This window comes from Perna viridis, chromosome 13, assembly GCF_037379345.1.
Source record: "Perna viridis isolate PV_CMFRI_1.1 ecotype Kerala chromosome 13, ASM3737934v1, whole genome shotgun sequence".
NCBI classification, from domain to species: Eukaryota; Metazoa; Mollusca; class Bivalvia; order Mytilida; family Mytilidae; genus Perna; species Perna viridis.
This window is the reverse complement of record NC_142457.1, coordinates 34,927,683-34,951,165: the sequence shown is the minus strand read 5'-3', so window position 1 is coordinate 34,951,165 and position 23,483 is coordinate 34,927,683. Positions and strand designations below refer to the sequence as shown.

Sequence of the window (23,483 nt, the reverse complement as noted above, 5' to 3'; positions counted from 1 at the left end):
CACTTAAACTTTGCATTTAAGGATTCCTAGGGTTGGCATACCTTTTGTTAGAATACGTTGTAAATTATATGCAAACGACGGGAAAACATGAGCAAAATATATTCTTATAGTTTGATGATTTCTTATTTAGTCAAAGATATACATTATATACTTAAACCCCCTCCTTTTCTCTGAAAACTTTTTATTTATATACAAGGAATGAAGCCTCAGTGCTTTATTTATTTTGAAATTAGTAATGTAGCGAACTTTTATAAACATGATAAATAGCATCTGATGCTTTAATTCTGTTCTGTTTTAATGACTTTAGTGGTGGATATTGTAAGTTGTTGGGGCATGTGGCCAAAATACCATTAAGGGGCATTGTAAGAATGGATACAAGGGGGATTAGGAATAAGGAAGGGAATTGTATGAGGGGATGCGGGGATTAGAAACGAGGAGAGGCATTGCATGAGGGGACGGGGGATTAGGAATAAGGATGAGCATTGTATGAAGGAAGTGGGGATTAGGAATGAGGATGAGCATTGTATGAGGGAAGTGGGGATTAGGAATGAGGAGAGGCATTGTATGAGGGGACTGGGGATTAGGAATGAGGAGAGGCATTGTATGATGGAAGTGTGGATTAGGAATGGGGAGGGGGCATTTTGTAAGGGGATGCATAGAGGATTAGGAAGGAAGAGAGGCATTGTATGAGGGGAGTAGAGATTATAGGAATGAGGAAGGGCATTGTGTCAGGGGAGTTCGGATAAGGAATGAGAAGGGGCATTGTATCAGAGGAGTGGGGATTATAGGAATGAGGAGGGGCATTGTGTCAGGGGAGTTCGGATTATGTTTTAGGACATTGTATTAGGGGAGTAGGATTAGGAATAAGGAGGGGCATTGTATATGGGCAGTCGGGATTTGGAATAAGGAGGGCATTGTATAAGGGGAGTGGAGATTAGGAATGAGGAGGGGCATTGAATGAGGGGATGCATTGGTGATTAGAAATGAGGATGGGCATTGTATAAGGGGAAGGAGATTTTGAATGTTGAAAATGGTCAAATCAGTTTTAAAAATCACAAAAACAAAAACACCCTCTTCCAAAAAAAAATAAAAAATAAAAAACAAAAAACAAAAAAAAAAAAAAAAAAAAACAAACAATAGTTTAAAAATTTGCAAAATGTCAATATGTAACAAAGAACATTGAATGATAGGAAGCAGTATACTTAAAAAACTTGTTATGTGAAAGATATGGAACAGTCTATGGAGAGAGAAAAGAAAATTTGTAATGTTTTTTGGAAAGTAAGGGAATTGTGGATATATGTTATATTTGAATATTTGAAATGTTGAAATGTAATTTGGAAGGAAACCGGACATTTCGGTCCACGGACAACTCGGCCCAGGACCACTCGGACCGTGTCTCTGGATCAGGATTTCGAATATAAGTGGCCGAGTGGGGTCATCGTTGCTCGTGATAGGATTGTTTTTATATAATTAAATGAAAAGAATACTTAAATAAATACATTTTGAATGATGTCATAATGAAACAGTTGCATTTAATCAAAAACCAACATTTCACTTTGAGAAAGGATGCATTTATGATATAAAATAGATGAACATTATTTAAAGAAAAAAAAAATTCATGTATCTACCACTGCCTGGGTTTTGCTTGGACACCCTCTTAAGGAGGTAGGCCTAAGGTAAGGGACATAACTCTTGAAAACAGTAATATGTATCATATTCAATTTCACCAAAGCGTTTAAAGCTTTCCGTTGAAAAAGAGTCCAAGTTACTTTGATGCTTACATGAGATTGATGGTGAATACAAACCCTCCAGTGATTTGAAAGAGTGGTGTCCCTTACCTTAGGTCTACCACCGTTACATGTACATTTACTTTTTGAACACGTATTTTACTTTTTTGTTTATTTCGATTTATCTTTTTCAGAAAAATGGGAATAAATAATATAGACGTATGTCTATCGTTTTGCAAATTTCTATCTTTAATTTTAAAATTCAATAAAAGACGTTAAATTTCATATTACGTACATAAATAGTTCAAATAACATTTTATTAAAACAATGCAACTCTTTTTACAGTAACATCACTCTTAAACCTTTCTGAACTGTAAAACGTGTTTGGTTTAGAGAGGTAGTCAGTTTAGAAGGCGTTCGGTTTAGAGAGGTGGTCGGTTTACCAAGGTAAAAAAAAAACATTCGAATTGAAAAAATGCACTGGTTTAGATGGGTTGTCAGTAAAATCAGGTTTTACTTGACTGTCTGTGACATCAAGTACACTAGTAAATTACATCAAAGACGATCAAGCAACAAATAAATATTATCTTCCAATATAAAAAAGAGGTAGAATAAAAAAAAGAGAAAAAATAATTGCAATGCATTTGGTGTACACTAAACACGGTATAATCTGAAAACCTGCTTAAACCACACATTTTAAAATATATATACAGTGAAAGATGTCTTAACCGATAGTCTTTTGAATTGGATCAGTTTAAACAGATGTTCGAAGTTCAAAATACATTCAAGTTGATGTAAATGTCCTTAAAAAGTGTATAGTTTAAATATGTCTCAGGTTATTCAGGGTACGCTGTACACAGGTTTTGGGAATATTCAAGGTACGGTATAGACAAGTTTTTCAACGTACCACTGCTCTTAAGAATTAAAATCAGTATGTATTAATACCAAAATAAAGCATTAATTTATAGAGAAATAATCATTAAGTTAATATAATGTCAATTTTATATGCACAATTATTGGATAAAACAAGATTTGCGACATGATACTGTAGTATCATGCGTTCAAATACATTGCATGTTATTTGAAAGCATTACACGTTCGACAAGATTACTCGCTACTTGTAGAATAATATGATATAATCATATCTAATTAGGTAGTGGGAACGAATATGATTATGATTCAATTATAATGAAATAAAATCTGCTTAAAAAACTTTATTTCCGGGATATAACAGATTCTTCCTTTATTAAACTTATAAAACTTGATTAAAAATGGTAAGGATTGCACTATAAAGAAATTATAATTGTATATGAATTAATAAAAAACAATATGCGAATTCGGCACGAATCGGAAAAAGCACCTGGTCAGCCTCGCGTTTTACACCATGTGTAAGCCTCATTCGTATATTGTTCTTTTTTATATTTCAAGTCAATATATTTATTTTCCTATTATACAAAGTTATTTTCTTTATTTAAAGAGGATAACCCATATAAGGACAACTCTAACTTCCACTGAGGCCCTCTATGACACAAGTAAAATCTTAACAAATACACAACATAAATACAATAATGATATATACATAACTCATTAAAATTTTGCGACATTATAAAAAATGAAACAAAGAAAAGATTTAGAAAGAGCAGTAATCAAAAGAATGTATTCCAGGGACAAAGACCAGACAGGGAAAACAGACATACACAACAAAGAACATAAAATAACTAAAATTATACATACAAAGCAACAAAGGAGTTGACCATTAATTTTTCAAGGGGACTTGGTTTTCTTTTTGATTGTTTGTTTTTTGCGTGGAAAAATGTGTACTTTTCTAACGCATGTACATGTAAGTGTAAGTGTATTATTTTCTTCTTCTTTTATTCACATAATTTATTTTTTTAACCCAAATTATCTTTTCTCCAAAGTCAGGATCAAAATAAATAGTGCGTCCCTAAGCAAAGTTTTATATCATCATGCCAATGACCTTTCCTGGAAAAAATGGTTTAATCTGGGACTAAGAAGCTGTTTTGTTGATCCTAGCTTTAATTTGATCCAGGGGTATGGGAGGAGCTGATGTTTTACGACGACGACGACGACGACGACGACGACGACAACGACAAACGCAAAGTGAAGACTTTAAAAATTGATATAGTCCGTTGAGGAAAAACAAAACAAACTCCATTAAAATACACTTGCAATAAACAATCTGACTGCTCCAGGTATACGTTGCGTCAATGACGTATTTTTGCAGTGATCGATTAATTCAAGATTAGCAGTCTCTACCTGCAACCCTAGTGCTATAAGCTGGTTATCCTGAGGCTTCGCCCAAGTTTTTACTTCATGATCAGTGGGCAGAAACAGAGTAACCTTGATTAGTATGTTATCAAGAATTCCGCTTAGGTGCACGCTAGAATTAAGGAGCCTTCTTGGTGTGGTTTAAGGGTCCAGATTTGGACCTTGTCATTGGATGCAGGTGTTTTAACACATAAAAATGGGGGAACGTTTAACCCCGGACTTCAGGTGCAGGTATTTTTATTACACATAAAAAAATTCTTAAATTGCTCAAAACAATGGGTAGGAGTTTACCAGTCATGCCAGTTTACACATAAAAAAGGGTCCGGGCAGCGGGCGCAGATGCTCATACCTGTAGATACGGGAACGTTTATTTCGACATGTTCTACGCCTTTCCATGTCTGGACAGTTTTGCACTTCAGTAAAATGGTGAATGTGGTTTAATTAAGCAAAATAATGAACGTACAATACAGGTGTAAGGCATGTACATATGATCCTAACAGTACGTCAATTGAGCATGCGCGAAGGCGTATTATAAATCACGGACCAAACGGTGTCCGAATTGGTATATTTCCCCAAAAAAATCGCGTTTTCCATAGAACGAAGATTGTTTCAAAGACAAATTTAGAAAGAACACCTGGGTAGGATCCAGGATTTGAGTTTGGTGGGGGCGGGGGGTGGGTGCGTTAATTGGATAAAATGCCGTGCAAAGCAAGACAAACAATATTATGGAGTGAAACTTGTGGTATTTTTTTTCTTACAGATTTAAGAGCGGGCGTGCGCCCCGCATACCAGTCCTTGAATCTGTGCCTGGGTAAACACTTTATTTATATCCTGTATCACAAATATATTGGACCTTGTATTGTTTCAGTGGAGTTGCGGCTCAAAGAAATCGGTTTCTTCCTTTAGTATTAGAGGTACCATCTACATGTATATCCTTAGTATGACAATGCAAAGTAGAGGTACTATCTATATCCTTGATATGACAATGTGAAGTAGAGGTACTATCTACATGTATATCCTTAGAATGATAATGTGAAGTAGAAGTACTATCTATATCCTTGATATGACAATGTGAAGTAGAGGTACTATCTACATGTATATCCTTAGAATGATAATGTGAAGTAGAAGTACTATCTATATCCTTGGCATGATAATGTGAAGTAGAGGTACTATCTACATGTATATCCTTAGCATGACAATGTGATAAAGCCCTACTCATTAGTCTCCGCACCCTCCTCCTCCTGTGGCGCAGCTATGACTTCCATGATCATCGAATTCGTCTCCATGCCATGTTGAATTCCACCCATCTGGTCCTCGTTTCATACGAGTTCCTGACGTCCATGTACTCCGTCGAGTCGATTTATTGTTTTGTATGCCTTTCTTTCCACAACACCAATAACCTAACATACAAAGCATGCCGAGAGCAACAACTCCTATAATCACGAAGATAATTATTTCCATCATTTAAAAATTCACTTTTTACTGATAAGAGGATATTTTCTATTTCAAAGCCACATACTCCGTCCCTTCAGAGTTTTACAAATTAATACGTAAAAACCAAAAACAGCTTGGTAGATATGAATTCGGTCGAGCATAAACTAGGTAAATTTTTCACATCGAGTTCACATCCACGAAAGCACAGGAAAGGTTGAACCATGCCATTTAATATCAGGAAGATGTCTTTTGTGATAGCCTACAAATACATATGTACATTAAGAGTAATCAAGGGAACCAAGGTTATAGCGGTAATCAAAAGTATGTAATCCAAGGACAAAGACCAGACATGGAAAACAGACATACACAACAAAGAACATAAAGTAACTAGAATCATACATACAAAGTAACAAAAGCAAATGAGCAACTCGGACTCCACTAAAAACTGGGAGCATGGACCAGGTGCACCGGTAGGGTAAGCGTCCTCTGCTTTTCTAGAAACACCCGCCGAGTTGCTTTTAAAAAATCAATTTCGGGGTAGACAAACTAGGAAAGGTAAACTATGACCCGTTGAATAAAACCTGTCTAAACCAATCTCTATTTAACTTTATTGGGCCGTTTTAGACAGGTGTTTGGTATACCAAGGTTACAAGGTTAATATAAGGGGACTTTAAAAATGCCTGATTTAGACAGGTTTTGCGATTACTGATCGGGATTCTCTTTAGACAGGTATCCACACTGAGAGTTCTGTCTGGTAAAGTCATCACGGCTAAGCAAGATTATATCCATTCTAGAGAGGTCTGTCTAGTAAAGTCACCACGGCTTAGAAAGATTATATCCATCCTAGAGAGGTCTGCCTAGTTAAGTCACCAAGGCTTAGCAAGATTATATCCATCCTAGAGAGGTCTGTCTAGTAAAGTCACCACGGCTTTGCAAGATTATATCTACATGTATTCTAGAGAGGTCTGTCTAGGAAAGCCACCACGGCTTAGCAAGATTATATCCATTTTAGAGAGGTCTGTCTAGTAAAGTCACCACGGCTTTGCAAGATTGTATCTACATGTATTCTAGAGAGGTTTGTCCAGTAAAGTCACCACGGCTTATCAAGATTATATCTATTCTAGTGAGGTCTGTCTACAGTTAAATTCGAACATCAGACACTGTTCAGAGCTTAACTTCAAATTCATAAAAAAAATGATACAGTGAGTGCGACCGGAAGTGGCAAATTGTACCAACGAAAAAGTATTTTGATGAAATTTTAAAGATCGTGAAATGATTAGCACCATCAAAACATACAGTGAAATCTGTCTAAACCGACCCCCTTTTTTACAGTAATAAAAATGCTTTGCTCAGACAGGTTTCGTATTATTATTCCTTTTAAACAGGTTTCACTGTAGTTAAATACCGAAATACCAATGAAAAAAATAACAGCAACAACAACACAGAACTAACTACCGTACACATATATTATCGACAATTTGTAATAAATTACTCCTTCAGTGAGCCTCTCAAATTCTTGTGGTAAGACATCACATACATGTATAAATGTATAAAATTATATCATTGAAAATTGCTTTACACAATCACAAAATACAAAAAGAAACTAGATGAATACAAAGCAATGTGTTACAACATATGATGCCAAGAAGTAAAGGACAAGGTCATAATTGGTATAATTGTGTTTACCTTTTTGTATTAATTGCACGTGCGCAATACATTATGCTTCCGAATTATTTTGTTCTACTGCAAGCCGTATCTTCCGGAAGTAAATGCTATATATGTTCATCAACTATACATTGCAGTGACATGACAGACAAAATAAAAGCAATTTTGTACGGTGACTAACTACAAAATTATAAGAGAACCAATTCAAACGTATTGATGGTTTTTATCGTAGAAATTAAATCCGTATACATAGTGTTTTCCGAAGTAAAAGTACAAGTATACAGTAGTGTTGAATTTACGAATCATGCAAAATATCAACCTAAGTTAGGTCACCAAATAACTTTTTATTTCATTCCTCCCAAAGCCTACTGGAACGGTATTATTTGATAAATGGTATTTCTTCACTACCGGTATGTTTGTGTGTATCGTGTACTTATTCTGTCCTATATTAGATCAAACTTAAACTAAATGTAATTAATATATTACAAAACGTTACATCAACATATTTCACGCCTATACTTGATGTTGGCCATTCAGAAGATACTCCCTACTTGCGGAGCTCGGGATGCAGCCATATTTTATCCTGTTTTTGCAGAGTTACCTCCCGTAAGAGCAGGTATAATTTCGAAGTCTCTCTAATCGACTCGGGTGCAGAAAAAGAGGTAACTCGAATGAAATTGGAATCCCCAGCAGACAAACACAACGGTGCTTCTAAAATTTACAGGGTGTTTCATTTTGTTGGTAGGTTACATAAGGATGATTTTCATTTGTATCCCGGGCGAAGAAAATTTATGGTAGGGTCAGTAGAACGAGAAATTCCCTTTTAATTTGACTTTCGAGTATCGTTCAATCCAAAAAACGTTTCTTGTCTCGCATCGATCGGCCTACGTCCCTAACATAAAATCCTTGGTCCGACCCTGTTCTCGGTCTAAATACGCCATAACTTAAGTACATACATGTACATGTAAAGCTATAATAGTCCTTTCTATATGTTAAGCCCCGTTCATCATCATCATTTCACGTTGTTCATTTAATCATCCATTTCATGTTCGTCGCCTGAATATAGCTGAAATATTGCTGCTCTGGCGTTAAACCCCAATAATGAATCAATCAATCCATATTTTAAAGAAAAACATATTGATTTCCGCTAGAATCTTGGTTCCCAACCAAAGAAAGAAAGATAAATCTAAACAATAAATAAACCAGATCCCGTCAAAGCTAAACATCACGTGAAATTCTTTCATAACAAGTGAAAACTGACTCAACCGAACCCATTTTGGACTTTAAAAATTTGTTCGATTTAGACAGGTGTTCGGTTTACATAGGCTCAAAATACATTTAAATTGGTACGAAAGTTTAAAAAACTGTCTCGTTTAGACAGGTTTTCGGAAAATTAATTAAAAAATCAATATCAACACTGTGCAATGATTTCATAATAATATTTTAATACTTTTAGAATTACAGATTAAACAACGTAGGTTCTATCCACAGTGATTAAGTGATTCAGCTTTTTCCTGAATTCTCAGTTATAGGAGATGCACATCTTTGATATGAACATAATAATTCTACAGTGTCTAAGTCTGAATTATATTGGTATTTAACTGATTACACAACGTAGGTACCCCCTGAACATGAAAGACGGACAGACGGACGGTGTCGAGTGGCTACTAGACCTACTTTCAACTTTGATGACACGCGTAAATACTGTCCACATTACTGTCCACATTTTAAGTAGCATTTTAGCTACAAGTCATGGAAAATGTGATACATGGTTGAAAGGCCGACATATTTTTATTTTTTATCTTTTGTTTAAAACGTATGAGTATATATAATATATCATGTGAATTTTCATAGAATCCATGTTCAAAAGAGATATAAATTATATAGTTTGAACTGTTAAATTCAAATATAAGGGTAATAACTCTGTAAATGACACTAAAATACAAGAGAAACTGTTGGATTTTCAATGTGGATTATCTCGTTAGAGAAGACAGATTGGAAAGAATAATTATAAATTTCATCATAAAGCAACTCAATGACAAAAATAAAAATGTGCAGCCTTTTTGGGGGTGTATCACATTTTACATAATTTGCATGATTCTTACAAAGACTACTACTTAAAAAGATCCTTAAGAGGTTAAAATAGGAACCTAAATAGTCCTTGATATTAGTTCTCAGTGGACCACAATTGTTTTGGGACCTGTCGCATTTTGAAAATAGTTGTATTTAAGTACGTCTCCATCTAAGAATCGGACAAAATGTGTATAAGTTGTGGCATATGAAGAAAAAACCTATTGCATTTTCCACGTATTTATATCTAATAACCTTAAGAAACTACTGTCAAAGTTGTCCATTTCTTGCCGAAACTTTGTACAAAATTAACACAGGGTGGGGGTGGGGCTTATTCCATCCCCGGACCTTCCTTGGATTCACACTGCAAGGCCCGTATCCATTCAAAATATCCAAATAAAGAATTTTCTTATATTGTCCTAGACTTAAAATTCAAGTATGTATTTGTGTAAAATACTTTTTAATGTGTATCATCTAAGTCAATCTAATAAAGAGACTATTTTCATTTAACTGAGGTCAGCTGAATTTCAAGCCCTGCTTTATCACTTCCTAAAATCCCTCTCACTTAGCCATCTTTTGATGACATCATAACTACACATGACTCTTCTAAAGGGACGCTAACGGTGTTTACACAAATCTCTTGTAATATGTATAAGGACACTTCCCTGAAGACGGCATTAAAAATCCCCACCACCCCCTCCCCCTCCGTCATCATTTCCTCCTCCCCCATCACAACCCCCACTATCGTAATGTGAAACTGCATGGAACCCCGTTGTATTCGATCTCACAGCTGTCGACCCAACACCTTGTCCACTTGATCTGGTCTTCTGTTCCACTTTAAGTCCGCAACACAAGCAGCCGCAGCAACAAATACCAATTAATGCAACAACTCCCCCAATAAGTCCGTAAACAACTTTCATCAGTATAGGATCTTCCTTACATTGGGCCGTCTTGAACACTCTCCTGAAAACAGGTATATTTTGGAAGAGTTAGGTTATGAGATGTTTGACATTATTGTGTACATACTACTGGCGTCTGGTCTTATCAAGGGGTTAGATCTAGTGTAAGGGACAAAACTCTTACAAATCATTGGGATGTTTGTATTCAGCATTTTACATCAATCTCATGTAAGCATCAAAGTAACTTGGACCGATTTAACTATGCTTCAAATGAAAGCTTGTATGGCTTTGGTGAAATTAAATTCGAAACAAACATATAATTAATTTCAAGGGTTATGCCCCTTACCCTACTTATATCTCCTTAAGTACAGTTCGGAAGAGATTGAGTGTTGATGTATGACAACAAGTCACATATGACCGACAATTTGACTGATTAAGGACTGGTCGATAACCGATGACCGATCTGGGCCTTGTTCTGTTAAGACAAATTACATGTGATCGACTCAATTTAATTTCAGAATTTTCATTGGAATAACTCTGAAATTGTCCGAACATTCCGCTTCAATTTCTGCAATGAATACACTCAATAAATATGTATCCGATGTTGCATACATGTATTAATGTTGAGTGCAAAATCGATCGTTGACTGACATTGGACACTGATATTCCCTGTGAATTGAAGCATTTATCTATCGCCGTTCCATGCACTATCACTGTCCTTCGGGCAGTCAATTAATCGTGATAATGCTCTCTAAATAGACAACTACTTTTTTTGTACTATGTATATAAACTTGTTCCTTTTATACATGTATTTAAAACAGAGGATAAATGTATCTTCAAGTGTCGGTATTTTGAATTTTCACTTTCAATTCCAGAAAATACGTTTGTACACATTTAGATATTTTCCACGTGAAATTCATGTTAATCGAGCTTCACATAAAATTTACGTAAACTTCACATGAACGTCACGTGAACTTCACGTGAAATTCACTTAACATGAATTGCATGCGAACAATTCACGTGAATTTCGCGTGAAGACTCAATTCACCCGAATTTCAAGTGAACTCTGTCACAAAGTTTATTTGCTCAGACCGGGTGAAAATTATGTGAAATTCGTGCGAAAATAACGTGAAATAATTTTGCCTGTGAAGCATAGGGGAAATATAGTCCAGATGGCCTCTTTCACATCAAATAATGGAAGAAAAATTTATCTTCCTGCCTTAAAACGTTAATTTATAGTGTATATAAAAGAACTGGACGAGTATTTCCGATTGGTTTACATACAATGTAAATGTATCAACAAAAAATCAAGAAACATAAAAAAAATGACAATTCAGAAACATCGATTCCGAAGACTTGACCAATACGTCAAAACAGGAAGTCAAATCGAAATAGTAAACAATGTATAGGTGACATGTACAGGTTAGTGAAACCTGTCTAATCCAAACCTTTAGTAATCCGAAAGCCTTTCTAAACCTGACAGATTTTAATGCCCTTTTGTATTAATTAAAATGTATTTCGAACCTTTGTAAACTGAACACCTGTCTCAACCAAACACTTGTCTAAACCGAACACATGTCTAAACCAAACACCTGTCTAGGCCGCACCAATATTAGTAACAAAATGGGGTTTCGTTAAGGCAGGTTACAGTGTATTTTATTGACTTACTTGTACTCTCTGATCATATATTTAAGACCTTCGCCAAACTGGTTTTCTGTTAGATATTTATCTCGGGTTTCTTCGTAAATTATTTGTATACATTCTGCAGTCAATATTTTGTTTGCTACTTTACCAGGCGAAGAATAAACCTGTAGATTAAACAGCTCTAATTATAAACTATGTCCATGTATAGTGCTGTTATTACACACTGAACAAAAAATCTAGTTTCCTATGTTGTTTTGTATCGTTTATGGAGGTAGACCTAGGGTAAGGGGCATAACTCTTAAACGTCATTGAAGCGTTTTTATTCAGAATTTTACATCAATCTTATGTAAGCATCTAATTAACTTGGATTCATTTTATTCTGCTTCAAACGAAAGCTTATATCACATATCGCTGATTTCATGAGTTATGTCCCTTACCCAAGGTCTATCTTCTTAAACCTATTATTTACTCACTTCTGACTTAACTTTAAAAAAAAATTTAAAAAATTACAAAAATAAGGATGTTGGGGTTCTTTGTTTCAACCCCCAGATCCCTCTCCGGAATAACCTCAAATTGACAAATATATCTCATATCTATTCATCTTAAGCAGCTTTAAGTCTTATTTTCTTTTGCAGTGTAATCGGAGAAATTTCATCAGGATAGAGGTAACTGCCCCTGATTTAGCTCCAATCATTCTAGCCTAACTTCTATATTTCAGTTCTCATGTTACAAATAGTTTTAAAAATAACATTGTGAGTTGTCAGCAAAATTTTCCTCACTGTCTAATTCTTATAGAAATTGGCATACGTCTTCGGAATTAATTAACGAATAACTGACGACGATGTAGTAAGCGGAAAATAGATCTACAGGGTAACAATTGCGAATAGAATCTTTATTTACTCGACATATATCTATTATGAACATTCTATTTCTTTGGTTAAAAGTATTATACTTTTGCATTAATAGCCTAAAATTGATAGAAATACATATTCTCTAATCGCCCTCTTACCTGCCTATCCTCTTTCGAAAAGAAAATGACAACATCAGCATGACATGACCCTGTAAAATCCCACTTGTTTCTTAGGGCGTCTGCAAATTGTTTGGCGTTTAACTTTTCATTTCTAAAATGATATTAAACGTGGAAAAGAGTTATTCGGAAATTCTAACGAAATGCTCGTTGTAAGGTCGAATTTCATTGGGTAACGTCAGAGTATCGATTCAACGGTTTGCCGCTCAAGATATTTCATTGCCGATCGACGTTTTAAAGTGCAAAGTTCACAGATTCATCCGACAATTACAATTAAATGGAGATACACGTACAAATAAGATGCTCTGATGTATGTATTCAATCGGAATTACATGCCTTCGGCTATTTCCGCTACACACTAAAATGACCTTGGGTGCACAAAAAAAGAAGAAAGTGTTCTTAATTGTACGGCGTTGTAGTGATTTCTGCTAATAAAAGTTGTTATACATCCACCAAGTGGGGCTGAATATCAGTATTAAGTATCTCAAAGGGTTTTGGTGCAAAGAGTGGAGTTAAAAAAATCAACAAGTTCAACTATAATTCTAGAATCAGATTGGATTAAAGTTTTGAAGATTTGCAAAATAACAAAAAATGTTCCAAGTATGAGAGTTAATTGTTCGTTTTTTTAGATTTTAACCCACGTTTGCATAATTTATACTCACCCAGACACGATTTTCATTTTATTGATTACAGCGAGTGCTATAACATAGTTATCCAGTGTGTCGTCACAAAGAGGTTTGTGAGCCGGTACATTCAACAACATTTCATCTATCTCACCAGCTGTAAAATAAAGAAGAAAAGACTAAACTGAGTAAAGTGTTCAAAGTGCCTCCAATTTGCACCAGTATATTTTGTAACGTTGGTTCCCATGGCAACGGAGGTCCAGATTTACGGTGAAAGTAACAATGATGTGAAATACGTTTGTATGTCCTTCTTGCCTTCCTTTCGGTTGATGGAGAGGGGCATCACTTATTCATCACTCCTCCTACACCGCTGAATGAATGTAATGAAATTTTCACAGAATCTTTATTAATACATATGAACATTGTGTACCTAATATTTTAGATTTTGATGCGAATCAATTTGGGGTTTTCACATAGCAAAATATAGACTTTGTCATTTGTAAATTTTGGGACATGAGGACCAATCTCTTATCCGTTACCTCTTCTACACCACTGGATGGAATTTAATGAACTTTCTCAGAATCTTTGTCATATATTCCCATGTGCACCTCCAATTTTAGATTTTGATCCGAATCAATTTGGGGGTTTCACATAGCAAAACATGGACTTAGTTATTTATATATATGAGAACATGGGGGATTAATCTCTTATCCGTTACTCCTTTAACATTGCTGAATGGAATTCATTGAAACTGTCACAGAATCTTTATTACACATTATTGATTTTGATCTAAATCATTTGGAGGTCAATAGATGCATGTTATGATCAAATGAGGAGTTTAAGGTATCAGTTTAGTGAAAGGGTAATCAAGGGAAACAAGATTCTAGCGGAAATCAGTTCCCAGTTTTAGTGGAGTCCGAGTTGCTCATTTGCTTTTGTTGCTCTGTGTGTATGGTTTTGGTTGCTTTGTGTTCTTTGTTATGTGTGTCTGTTTTCCTTGTCTGGTCTTGTCCCTGGATAATATTCTTTTGATTTCCGCTAGAATCTTGGTTCTCTTAATGACTTACTCTGACATCCCCATTCCCTCATTCCCCATCACCCTATATATCGAGGAATTGAAATTTTATCCAATACAGTTACTGTACTCCAAGAAATCAACTCTTATATGAGTAAAACACAGTCAACAACCGAGCATCGCATTTATACACTTTGCTTCCGTTTGTTAAGGCTTTGAAAAAGGGACGATGGCTGAAAGGGACGATGATCGAAAGGGCAAATTCGTGAAGAAGAAATTCTCCTTCCTGCATAAGATTATTTATTTTTTTTTTTGTGTACATGTAATATAAATGACTGATTGGAATTTTTCAATAAGGTTTCTTGACCGGTCATGAACTGTGTACGCAATTGATATTAGTTAATATGCTATAAGAGTAATCAAGGAACAAAGGTTATAGCGGTAATCAAAAGAATGTAATCCAGGGACAGAGACCAGACCTGGAAAACAGACACACACAACAAAGAACATAAAGTTACTAAAATCAAAACATACAAAGTAACAAAAGTAAATGAGCAACTCGGACTCCACTAAAAACTGGGAGCATGGACCAGGTGCACCGGTATAGTAAGCGTCCTCTGCTTTTCTAGAAACACCCGCCGAGTTGCTCATAAAAAGTCAAGTCCGGGGTAGACAAACGAGGAAAGGTAAACTATGATCCCGTTGAATAAATCAGTTTTCATGGTGCAGATGGATACATCATAACGATCCACGAGTTCCTGATGACGACCATAAAACTTCTGTAGTGATGACTTCAATCTTGTAACAACATAACGCTGTTCCAGAAGCCTATTTGTTAGACTTCTAGCGCGATACAAATAGGCATTGTGAACAGATAATGTAAATAAAACTCCAGAATAACAATAACAGATTGTCGCTTAATTAACGTCATATCTAAAATTTCGCTGGCGGATTCGGGGGGGGGGGGAGTAATCTCCCCTTTGTTGCAAAATTTGGACGAAAAGCAAATAAATAGTAGCCCCATTTTACCTGGGTTCCCTTTGAACAACCTTTTTCTTCAAAAGGGAATTGTATGTGCTTTACAAAAACTTTCAACTTTACCTGCCTGACCGTTCAGTATTTCACACGGGTCACATATAAAGGTATCCTTACAGCTGCGCCCGCATAATCCACTTTCTCTTTTAGGGTTCGGGAAAGAGTAACGGTCCCATTCCTCCCTGCACACGGGATCCGGACAGTCTTGTCCAGTGGTAAAAATAACCGACGTTAGGGCTACAGTAAAAACTTTAGTAATAAATGCAAAATCCATCAATTCGGTAATTAAAACAAGATTCCATATTACATATTTATTTAATCGTATGCCAACGCACTCGTTTAACACCCAATGGCAATGTTCGTCACCCGACCCGGTGGTTTTCCCAAAGATGGCGGATTTTACACAAAAATGAAAACATAAATTACCTCTAGGTGCACATATACCACACAGCGAAGTACTCCAAAGAATGCGTGAAGGTTAAATGAAGTTCATATCATTTTATAGTTGGTTGTTTGGGTTGGAAAGATTTTTAGATGTGTGGTGCATTTGATCTGCGAACAGTAATTAAGTGTTTTACAGTCTACACTTTACTACACCAAGTTATTGTACACTGAGTTCAAATATACCGTGCAAAATAAATAGCTACGCATTTGTGTTTGGCATATACACACTGTATACAACCCATTACGCGCATGCTTTCTGGTACACTGTTTAATGTATGAAGACTTCAATCGCTGCCATTTTCATTTGACAAAATGGAATGGTCTCCCATTCGACGAGGGAGGTTGGGGATGGATCCGCCCCGTTTGATTTTTTTCTTTTTGTGGTGGGTAACTACTTGCGGTCTTTTTGCTCACTGTTATTTAAGGAGGTACAATGTAGACTTAGGGTAAGGGAAATAACTCTTGAAATCGGTGATATGTTTGTATTATATTCAATTTCACCAAAGCCTAATAAGCTTTCTTTTGAAACAGAATGAAATCAGAGTTACTTTGATGCTTAGATGTGGTTGATGTGAAATGTTGAACACAAACGTTCCTAATCATATTCGATTTCACCAAAGCCCATCGCTCTTTCATTTGAAACAGAATGAAATCAATCAAGTTATGTTGATGCTTACATGAGATTGATGTAAATTGCTGAATACAAACGTTATAAAGATTTGTAAGAATTTTGTCCCTTACCCTAGCTCCTTAAGTGTGAGTGACAGTGAATAAACATTTGTTTCAATCTAAGAGGTCAATTCATGTAAAAGAATTTTTTATATAATCATCACTATACTAAAACAATTGCGAGTTGAAAGTCCGTTTTACAGTGTCCTGTTGGCCTCGAACATCTCTAGTTCTGTATTAGAAGTGCAATAAGTATATTATAATGCAAGGGCGGATCCAGACACTTTGGAAATATGGGTAACAGTCGGGTATTCCTAAAAAAAGGGGGGTTCTAGGACATTATTAACCAACTTTTGTCAAGTTAACATATGTAAAGGACAATTTTGAAACTTAAACAAGGAAATGGAATAAGGGTGGGGGTCTGACAAAAAAAAGGGCAGGGTGGGGGTAAGGTGAGAGATAGTCATTTCATGTATACATGTAGACTTATTCAAACCTTTCAGTTCGTCTGATAAAATGATGAACACAAGCAAAATTATCTATGTTTTCATGAAAGACTTTCGTCAAAAAGAAGTTCAATTCTTACGTTAAAACCGTCTAACCGTGCCGGCATGGAATTTCTATGTTCATTATACAAATTGTCTTCCATAATATAGTGGATAGAATGTTCGAATGGATGTCCACAACTACAAGATGGGGTTGGCACTACATTTATATGAAATAAAGTATTTAGCGAACTGTGCATGTTTCTAAGCCTATTATGTATAGTATTATCTTTCCTTTCGCCAAAATTGAAACTCAGGGTTTTTTTTATCGAAGTTCTTTTATGATTCTTTTGAAAATTCTTATGTTTCTTGCATTTCGTGTCTCTAAATTTAGCTGATTCCAGTCTTCTACTGTTGAATAGAAAAATGGCCTGTCGGTACTAGTTAATCTGAAGTGGGGGTATAGTGTAATCCGCACTGTTGCGTAAATTATACGACGAAATCTTGTTATTAAGTGGGGGCATAAGATCGCTGAAGTATTGTGGACACAGATGGTGATGAATATAGTAAAACATGTTAAGACGTTTGAATCGTCTTTTATCTTCCAATAACTCCTAATCCGTTTCATAGTAAATAGATTCCCTGCTGGCAAAAATATGTTATTCTATAACAATAAACCTTTATTCAAGTTGCATTTTTTAAAACTATTACTAACATCAAGACCACAACCGGAAGTATATTATTTGACAGGACGAATGAAAACTAGATAAATTCGAGCTGAATATTTTCTACTCAAAACCAAATGTAGTTTTTTTAAGAACGGATATTGTTTTGCTAGCAGATTGCATCATATTGTCAAAAGGAGGGTGCCAACCCATTGTAACCCCCTCCGGATCCGCTACTGTACTGCTTGTGTGAAGGAAATCAAGGCAATAAGGATTCGAACCGCAATGAGAAGAACATTGTACAAGATAACGACTAGGTTGAGAAAATAGATTGATTGATTGTTGGGGTTTAACGTCAGTGCGGCAATATTTCAGCTATATTCAGACAATGAACATGAAATGGATGATAAAATGGACATGAATGATGATGAAAGGAAAAAAAGGAAGGGATGGGACACAAGGATAATAGGATCGACAAATTTAGAATGCTATTAGAAAAAGGGAGGGATGGGTAAGGTCGGGCACTTTAGCCTCCTGTGGCGGAGCGCAAAGGTTCCTACTCATATCGAATACCATAGCAGGGTTCTTTAACGTGCAAGGAACGTGGCATCTTCTGAGCACTATTTAGTCGCCTTTTACGACAAGCTTAGCGCTGCTGAAGGCCTATTCTTTTAACATCCGGACCTGGACGGGGCTAGAGAAAATAGATATACACAACAGACAACATGAAAGAACCAAAATAACTCGTATGAAGAAACAAAAGCAAATCAACAACTAAAATCTTGGAGCATTGACCAGGTGCGACGGTAGGGTACATTAGCGTCATCTGGTTTTGAAGAACATCCGCCGACCACGTCCGGGTTAGACACAAGAGAAACGAAATATAATTTTTGTGTAGTCACAAGATCACCATCCCTCCTACAAATGTAAAAATGCTCCTAAAGGTTAAACAATTCCATTTCATTCTTTAAGTTAGGCCAAAGAGAGATAACAGTTAATTTCATGAACGCTCTCAAAAAATTATTGAAAAAGTGAAAATAACATACGTCACTTACAATAATATTCATATGAAAGAACTTATGTAGCTGTCTTTGTAAGAATCATGCAAAACCTGAAAAATGTGATACACCCAAAAAAAGGCTACATATTTTTAATTTTGTAATTAAGTTGTTTAATAAGTCTTTACAATGAAATGTGTAACTATTCATTCAAATCTGCTTTCTCTTAGGAGATAATCAACATTGAAAATCCAATAGATTCTGTTGTGTTTGAGTATCATTTACAGAGTTTTCTCCCTTAATTTAGAATTCTACAGTGCATCCTATATAATTTTTATCTCATAAGGACACGGGTTATATGAAAAACTGAGTATTAATTTATGTTTACTGTGGCAATTTTAAACAAAATATCAAAAGTGAAAATATGCAGGCCTCTTACCCATAAATCACATTTTGCATAGTTCTAAGCTGGAATGCTACTAAACACATTCATGTCTTCTTAAACTCAGGTAAAACGACGAAATAATTCCGCCATTTTGTTAGCATGAGGCCACCATTTGTGCATACATGCACAATATTTGATCTTTCATGGGCTTTTCTTAAATCGGTGCTCATGAAATCTTTCAGATGCAATGATGGTGCTTATTGAGGGATTTCAAACTGGCTTGACTATCCTTTCGGTCTCGCATAGACGGAAAGCAGGCAGGTGTTGCCAGGTTAAAACATAATATAGGGCTTGTAAATCTCGTCACGTGACCTACTGTATGAATACACGAGTTAAAGCATACCTGTTAGTATCAATGAGTGGGTACGTTGGAGATCTGTTAACATCAGAGAGTGGGTACGTGGGAGATCTCCTGTTAACATCAAAGAGTGGGTACACTCTTTGAGACCTTCACGTTTCCATTTTAGCGATCGTGCATTGTTTATCGTGCGTTTACACATCGTTTTGCGTTCGTTTAAACGCACGATAAACGCACAATAGAGGCGTTCGTTTAAATGCACGATAGGAGCTTAGTTTAGACGCACGTTGGGAGCGTACGTTTAAACGCACGATAGAAGCGCTCGTTTATTTTAGTACTTTGATTTTTTCCCTTGATTTAACTTTATTTCTCTGTTTTTTTTTTGCTATTATTAATTTTTATAATTTTATTAATGTTAATTTCTATTTTATTTTGTCTTCATTATATGTCAATATTATTATTTTTTGTCGTTTGTTTATAATGCGTTTAAACGCACGATAGGAGCTTTCGTTTATCGTGCGTTTAAACACACGCTAGGAGCGTTCGTTTATCTTGCGTTTGGTGAGCGTTTAGCGTGCGTTTGGGTATCGTGCGTGCGGGAAACCTAAACGTCTCAAGGAGTGTACGTGGGAGAGATCTCAGATTTCAAGTATATTATGTTCGAGATTTTGCGTAACGAACTAAGACTTAAAAAATCAATAAATATGTTTTTAAAACATGTGAAAAACGCATCAATAATTTTCAAAAGGGTTTTTATGAAACTTTAAGGAAAATGACTAACACTAGTAAATCTTCAAATGGTCTTTTGCAGTTTGATCTTTTGTTTTTGTTTTTGCGGTTTATATTGCGTTTGAGTCTCTGAAAGCGGGAGACGCATGCCTTGTGGAAGGCGCGACTCAAATGAGGGTAGATTATAATAGGGTATGGAAAAGGCCGATTTCTCTCATTAAATCTCTCATTTTACCAGAAATTGGAGGGGGCGGGGTAGTACATGTAATTTGAAAACAATATGTGAATTTTTTTGAACCCCTTCATGTTTATAGTGAAACATAGACCATGAACTAAGCGCCCACAGTGTCAAACAGTTTGTATTATTTTTCTAAGCATGATTCATTATTTTTCTGAGCATGATTAATTATTTTTCAATTTTGCCTGATTCTTACAGATTCCAGTATTTAAGTTTACAAACACCAGGTAGGTACATGTACATGTAGGGACAAATCCAGGATTATTGATAGGAGATTACATGTAATTTGGTCTAACATGTACTAGTTTCCCAATCGTTTATATACTTCTTCTTGTTGAGTACAAAACCACCACCTGGTGTATCCTCGTACTGGTTGGTGACTATATACAAAAGTGATCGGTGCTGGAAGGACCCAAGGTGCAAGTTAAAATCCATATTTTACAGTGCGGCTAAAAACGAGGATGTGTTGTTTATCTCAGGCTGGTGGATTGCAACTCACTCTTGAACGATTCCAAGGAGTTGCAGGCTATCACTACATGTACATTAGGACAATACATCGGAAAAAGCTACACCCATTTTAATCGGAAGTGCACATGCGTGCTTTGTGAAATATGTCTCACCCTGGACACTTCACTTATAAATATAGCGGATTGATTGTTTTAGGATTTTGTTGAGTTAGCGGAGTTAATTTCACTGTCATACAATTTGCCAAAATGCATTCTTTTGAAAGTAAACACAGTAAATCTAAATACGCTGTTTCCGACGACAAGTTCGCATTTCCAGTATGTTATAAATCCTAAGTTATTTAGCGGTGATACATTGTTTAAAGGTAAGTGATTGGGTCTGTGGAAAATTTCAATTTCTAAACTGTCTTTGATAGAAATATGTCATCTATTTCTTTTATTTCAAAAGTCAAATGTATTCAATACATCAAGAAAACAGCCTAAAACTCATTTAAATTTATTCTGAAGCATCTAATACAAAGATAGTTTTGACTGCCATTTTCCCATAGTGTATTTCAACCACATTTGACATGTCAATATCTTGAAAAAGAAAAATTTACAAATACTTTAATGGTTATTTCACTGAGGTTATGATCATGAGATACACATAGTTAGATAATGCAATAAAGCCTATGCGTTTTTTCTTCATGTGCCGCACCTTATATACATTTTGCTTAATTCTTAGAGAAGTACTTAACAACCCTTTTAAGCACCATTCTTTGTAAGAGTAATCAAGGGACCCAAGGTTATAGCGGTAATCAAAAGAATGTAATCCAGGGACAAAGACCAGACATGGAAAACAGACATACAGAACAAAGAACATAAAGTAACAAAAATCATACATACAAAGTAACAAAAGCAAATGAGCAACTCGGACTCCACTAAAAACTGAGAGAACATGGACCAGGTGCACCGGTATGGTAAGCGTCCTCTGTTTTTCTAGAAACACCCGCCGAGTTGCTCATAAAAAATCAAGTCTGGGGTAGGCAAACGAGGAAACGAATTAGGCAATGAGTGGCACTTTACTCTTTTTTGTCTCAAATATATTCAATTCATGCAACTAAAAAGGTATTTAAATTTATCCTATAGATTTTTTTGACTACTTAAATAGGAAAAAGCATGGGAGGATTTTCACGCCTACTTTCCATAGTGTATTTCAACTAAAGTTGACCTATCAATATCTTAGAAAGTTAAACACTTTGGTGGAGGTTTCTGGGGGGGGGGGGTTGAGTTATAAATACTTTGATAATACAAAAAAAAAGGAAGAAAAATAAAGTTAACAAAAATGCGTTTTTTCTTCATTTGTCACACCTTATACACATTATGCCTGACTCTTAGACATAGAAGGACTTAAATCTTTGTTATTCTTAACAGCTCACTGACTATACGTACCCCAGTAAAAACTCTGACAGATCGAGGAATTAAAAAGGGGAACAATGAGGTGACAGACGAGGACCAAGAAATTTATTAATTAGAGGAGGCTTCTAGTTTATTTGTACCCCTCTAAGTAAATTACTCAGTGTACAATCATGTATGAATCAGGTAAAGCTGCTTATCTTTTATCTGATAGTGCATTATGCATTTTCAATTCGACTTGATATCCTTGCCTAGAATAATAATAACGATTTTCTCTCAATATCTGCGGAAATTATATATTTTTTATATTTCACAGATTCAAAAGCTTTTAACAGAGCTTTCTGTCCCCGAATCGTCCATTTGCTGAGTTTTTCGTTTAATGTATTATTGTATATATATATACAACATCTCAGAATATGACGACTCTATTCGCTACACTGCTCCATCGGATCAAATTGATACAGGGAAGATAACGTAAACTTATAGAAGGGTCTGAAAAATTACAGATGAACTGTCCCGTACTACCATACATCGTGTACTAAGTTACTGCCCTAGATTAATCCTACGAGGTGGAATGACCCGGCCTGCGAAAGCTATATTTTTATATAGCCTAGCTGGCCGAGTGGTCTAGGGAGCTGGACTTAATGCAGGCGGTGTTGCCATAGATGTCACAGCGGTACGAGTTCGAGTCCCGCGGAGGAAACGACCAAAAATTTGCTTCGCAAATTTGACAATTCTAACATCGTTGCGAATTTTTCAGACCCTTCTATATATATATATATATATATATATAATATACACACTTTCGTTGCAATTTCATGAGCAGGCTAGTATGTACATGTATATCCACGAGGTAGGTGCAATACTTTCAGTTAATCATTAGGGGAAATGCCCCTCCCCCCCATCATTTTGGTACTTAAATAGTTTAAATATCCTTGACTTCGCTTACGAGTCTCGAGCAGACGGTAAAAGTCCTGTAAAGAACGCGCTTTGTAAAAACAAACGTGTCCGTATTCCTATCCCAGCAAAATACAAAACCAATGCCTTTCGAATGAATTACTATTTTGTTTAACTAGATACATGTAAGTGTCTGTCTTAAACATCCGATTAAATATTAACTGCAATATATATATGTGATTATTTCGGTTCATAATATGGCTCTCATCATCATGAACTCGTGGATCGTTAACGATGTATCCATCTGGACCATGAAAACTGATTTATT

General features: G+C 35.7%; 1 protein-coding gene across 1 annotated transcript; it reads right to left on the bottom strand.

The window, feature by feature from the left end:
• Positions 1 to 4,665: 4,665 nt before the first annotated feature.
• LOC148600601 (uncharacterized) lies at positions 4,666 to 15,844 on the bottom strand. The gene is made up of 6 exons (XM_088558455.1): positions 15,495 to 15,844; positions 13,418 to 13,535; positions 12,738 to 12,849; positions 11,753 to 11,892; positions 9,991 to 10,148; positions 4,666 to 5,709 (listed from the first exon to the last, which is right to left on the bottom strand). The coding sequence occupies exons 1-6, from the start codon at positions 15,700 to 15,702 to the stop codon at positions 5,639 to 5,641; spliced, it is 807 nt and encodes a 268-aa protein (XP_088414581.1). The 5' UTR covers positions 15,703 to 15,844; the 3' UTR covers positions 4,666 to 5,638.
• Between the last annotated feature and the right edge of the window lie 7,639 nt (positions 15,845 to 23,483).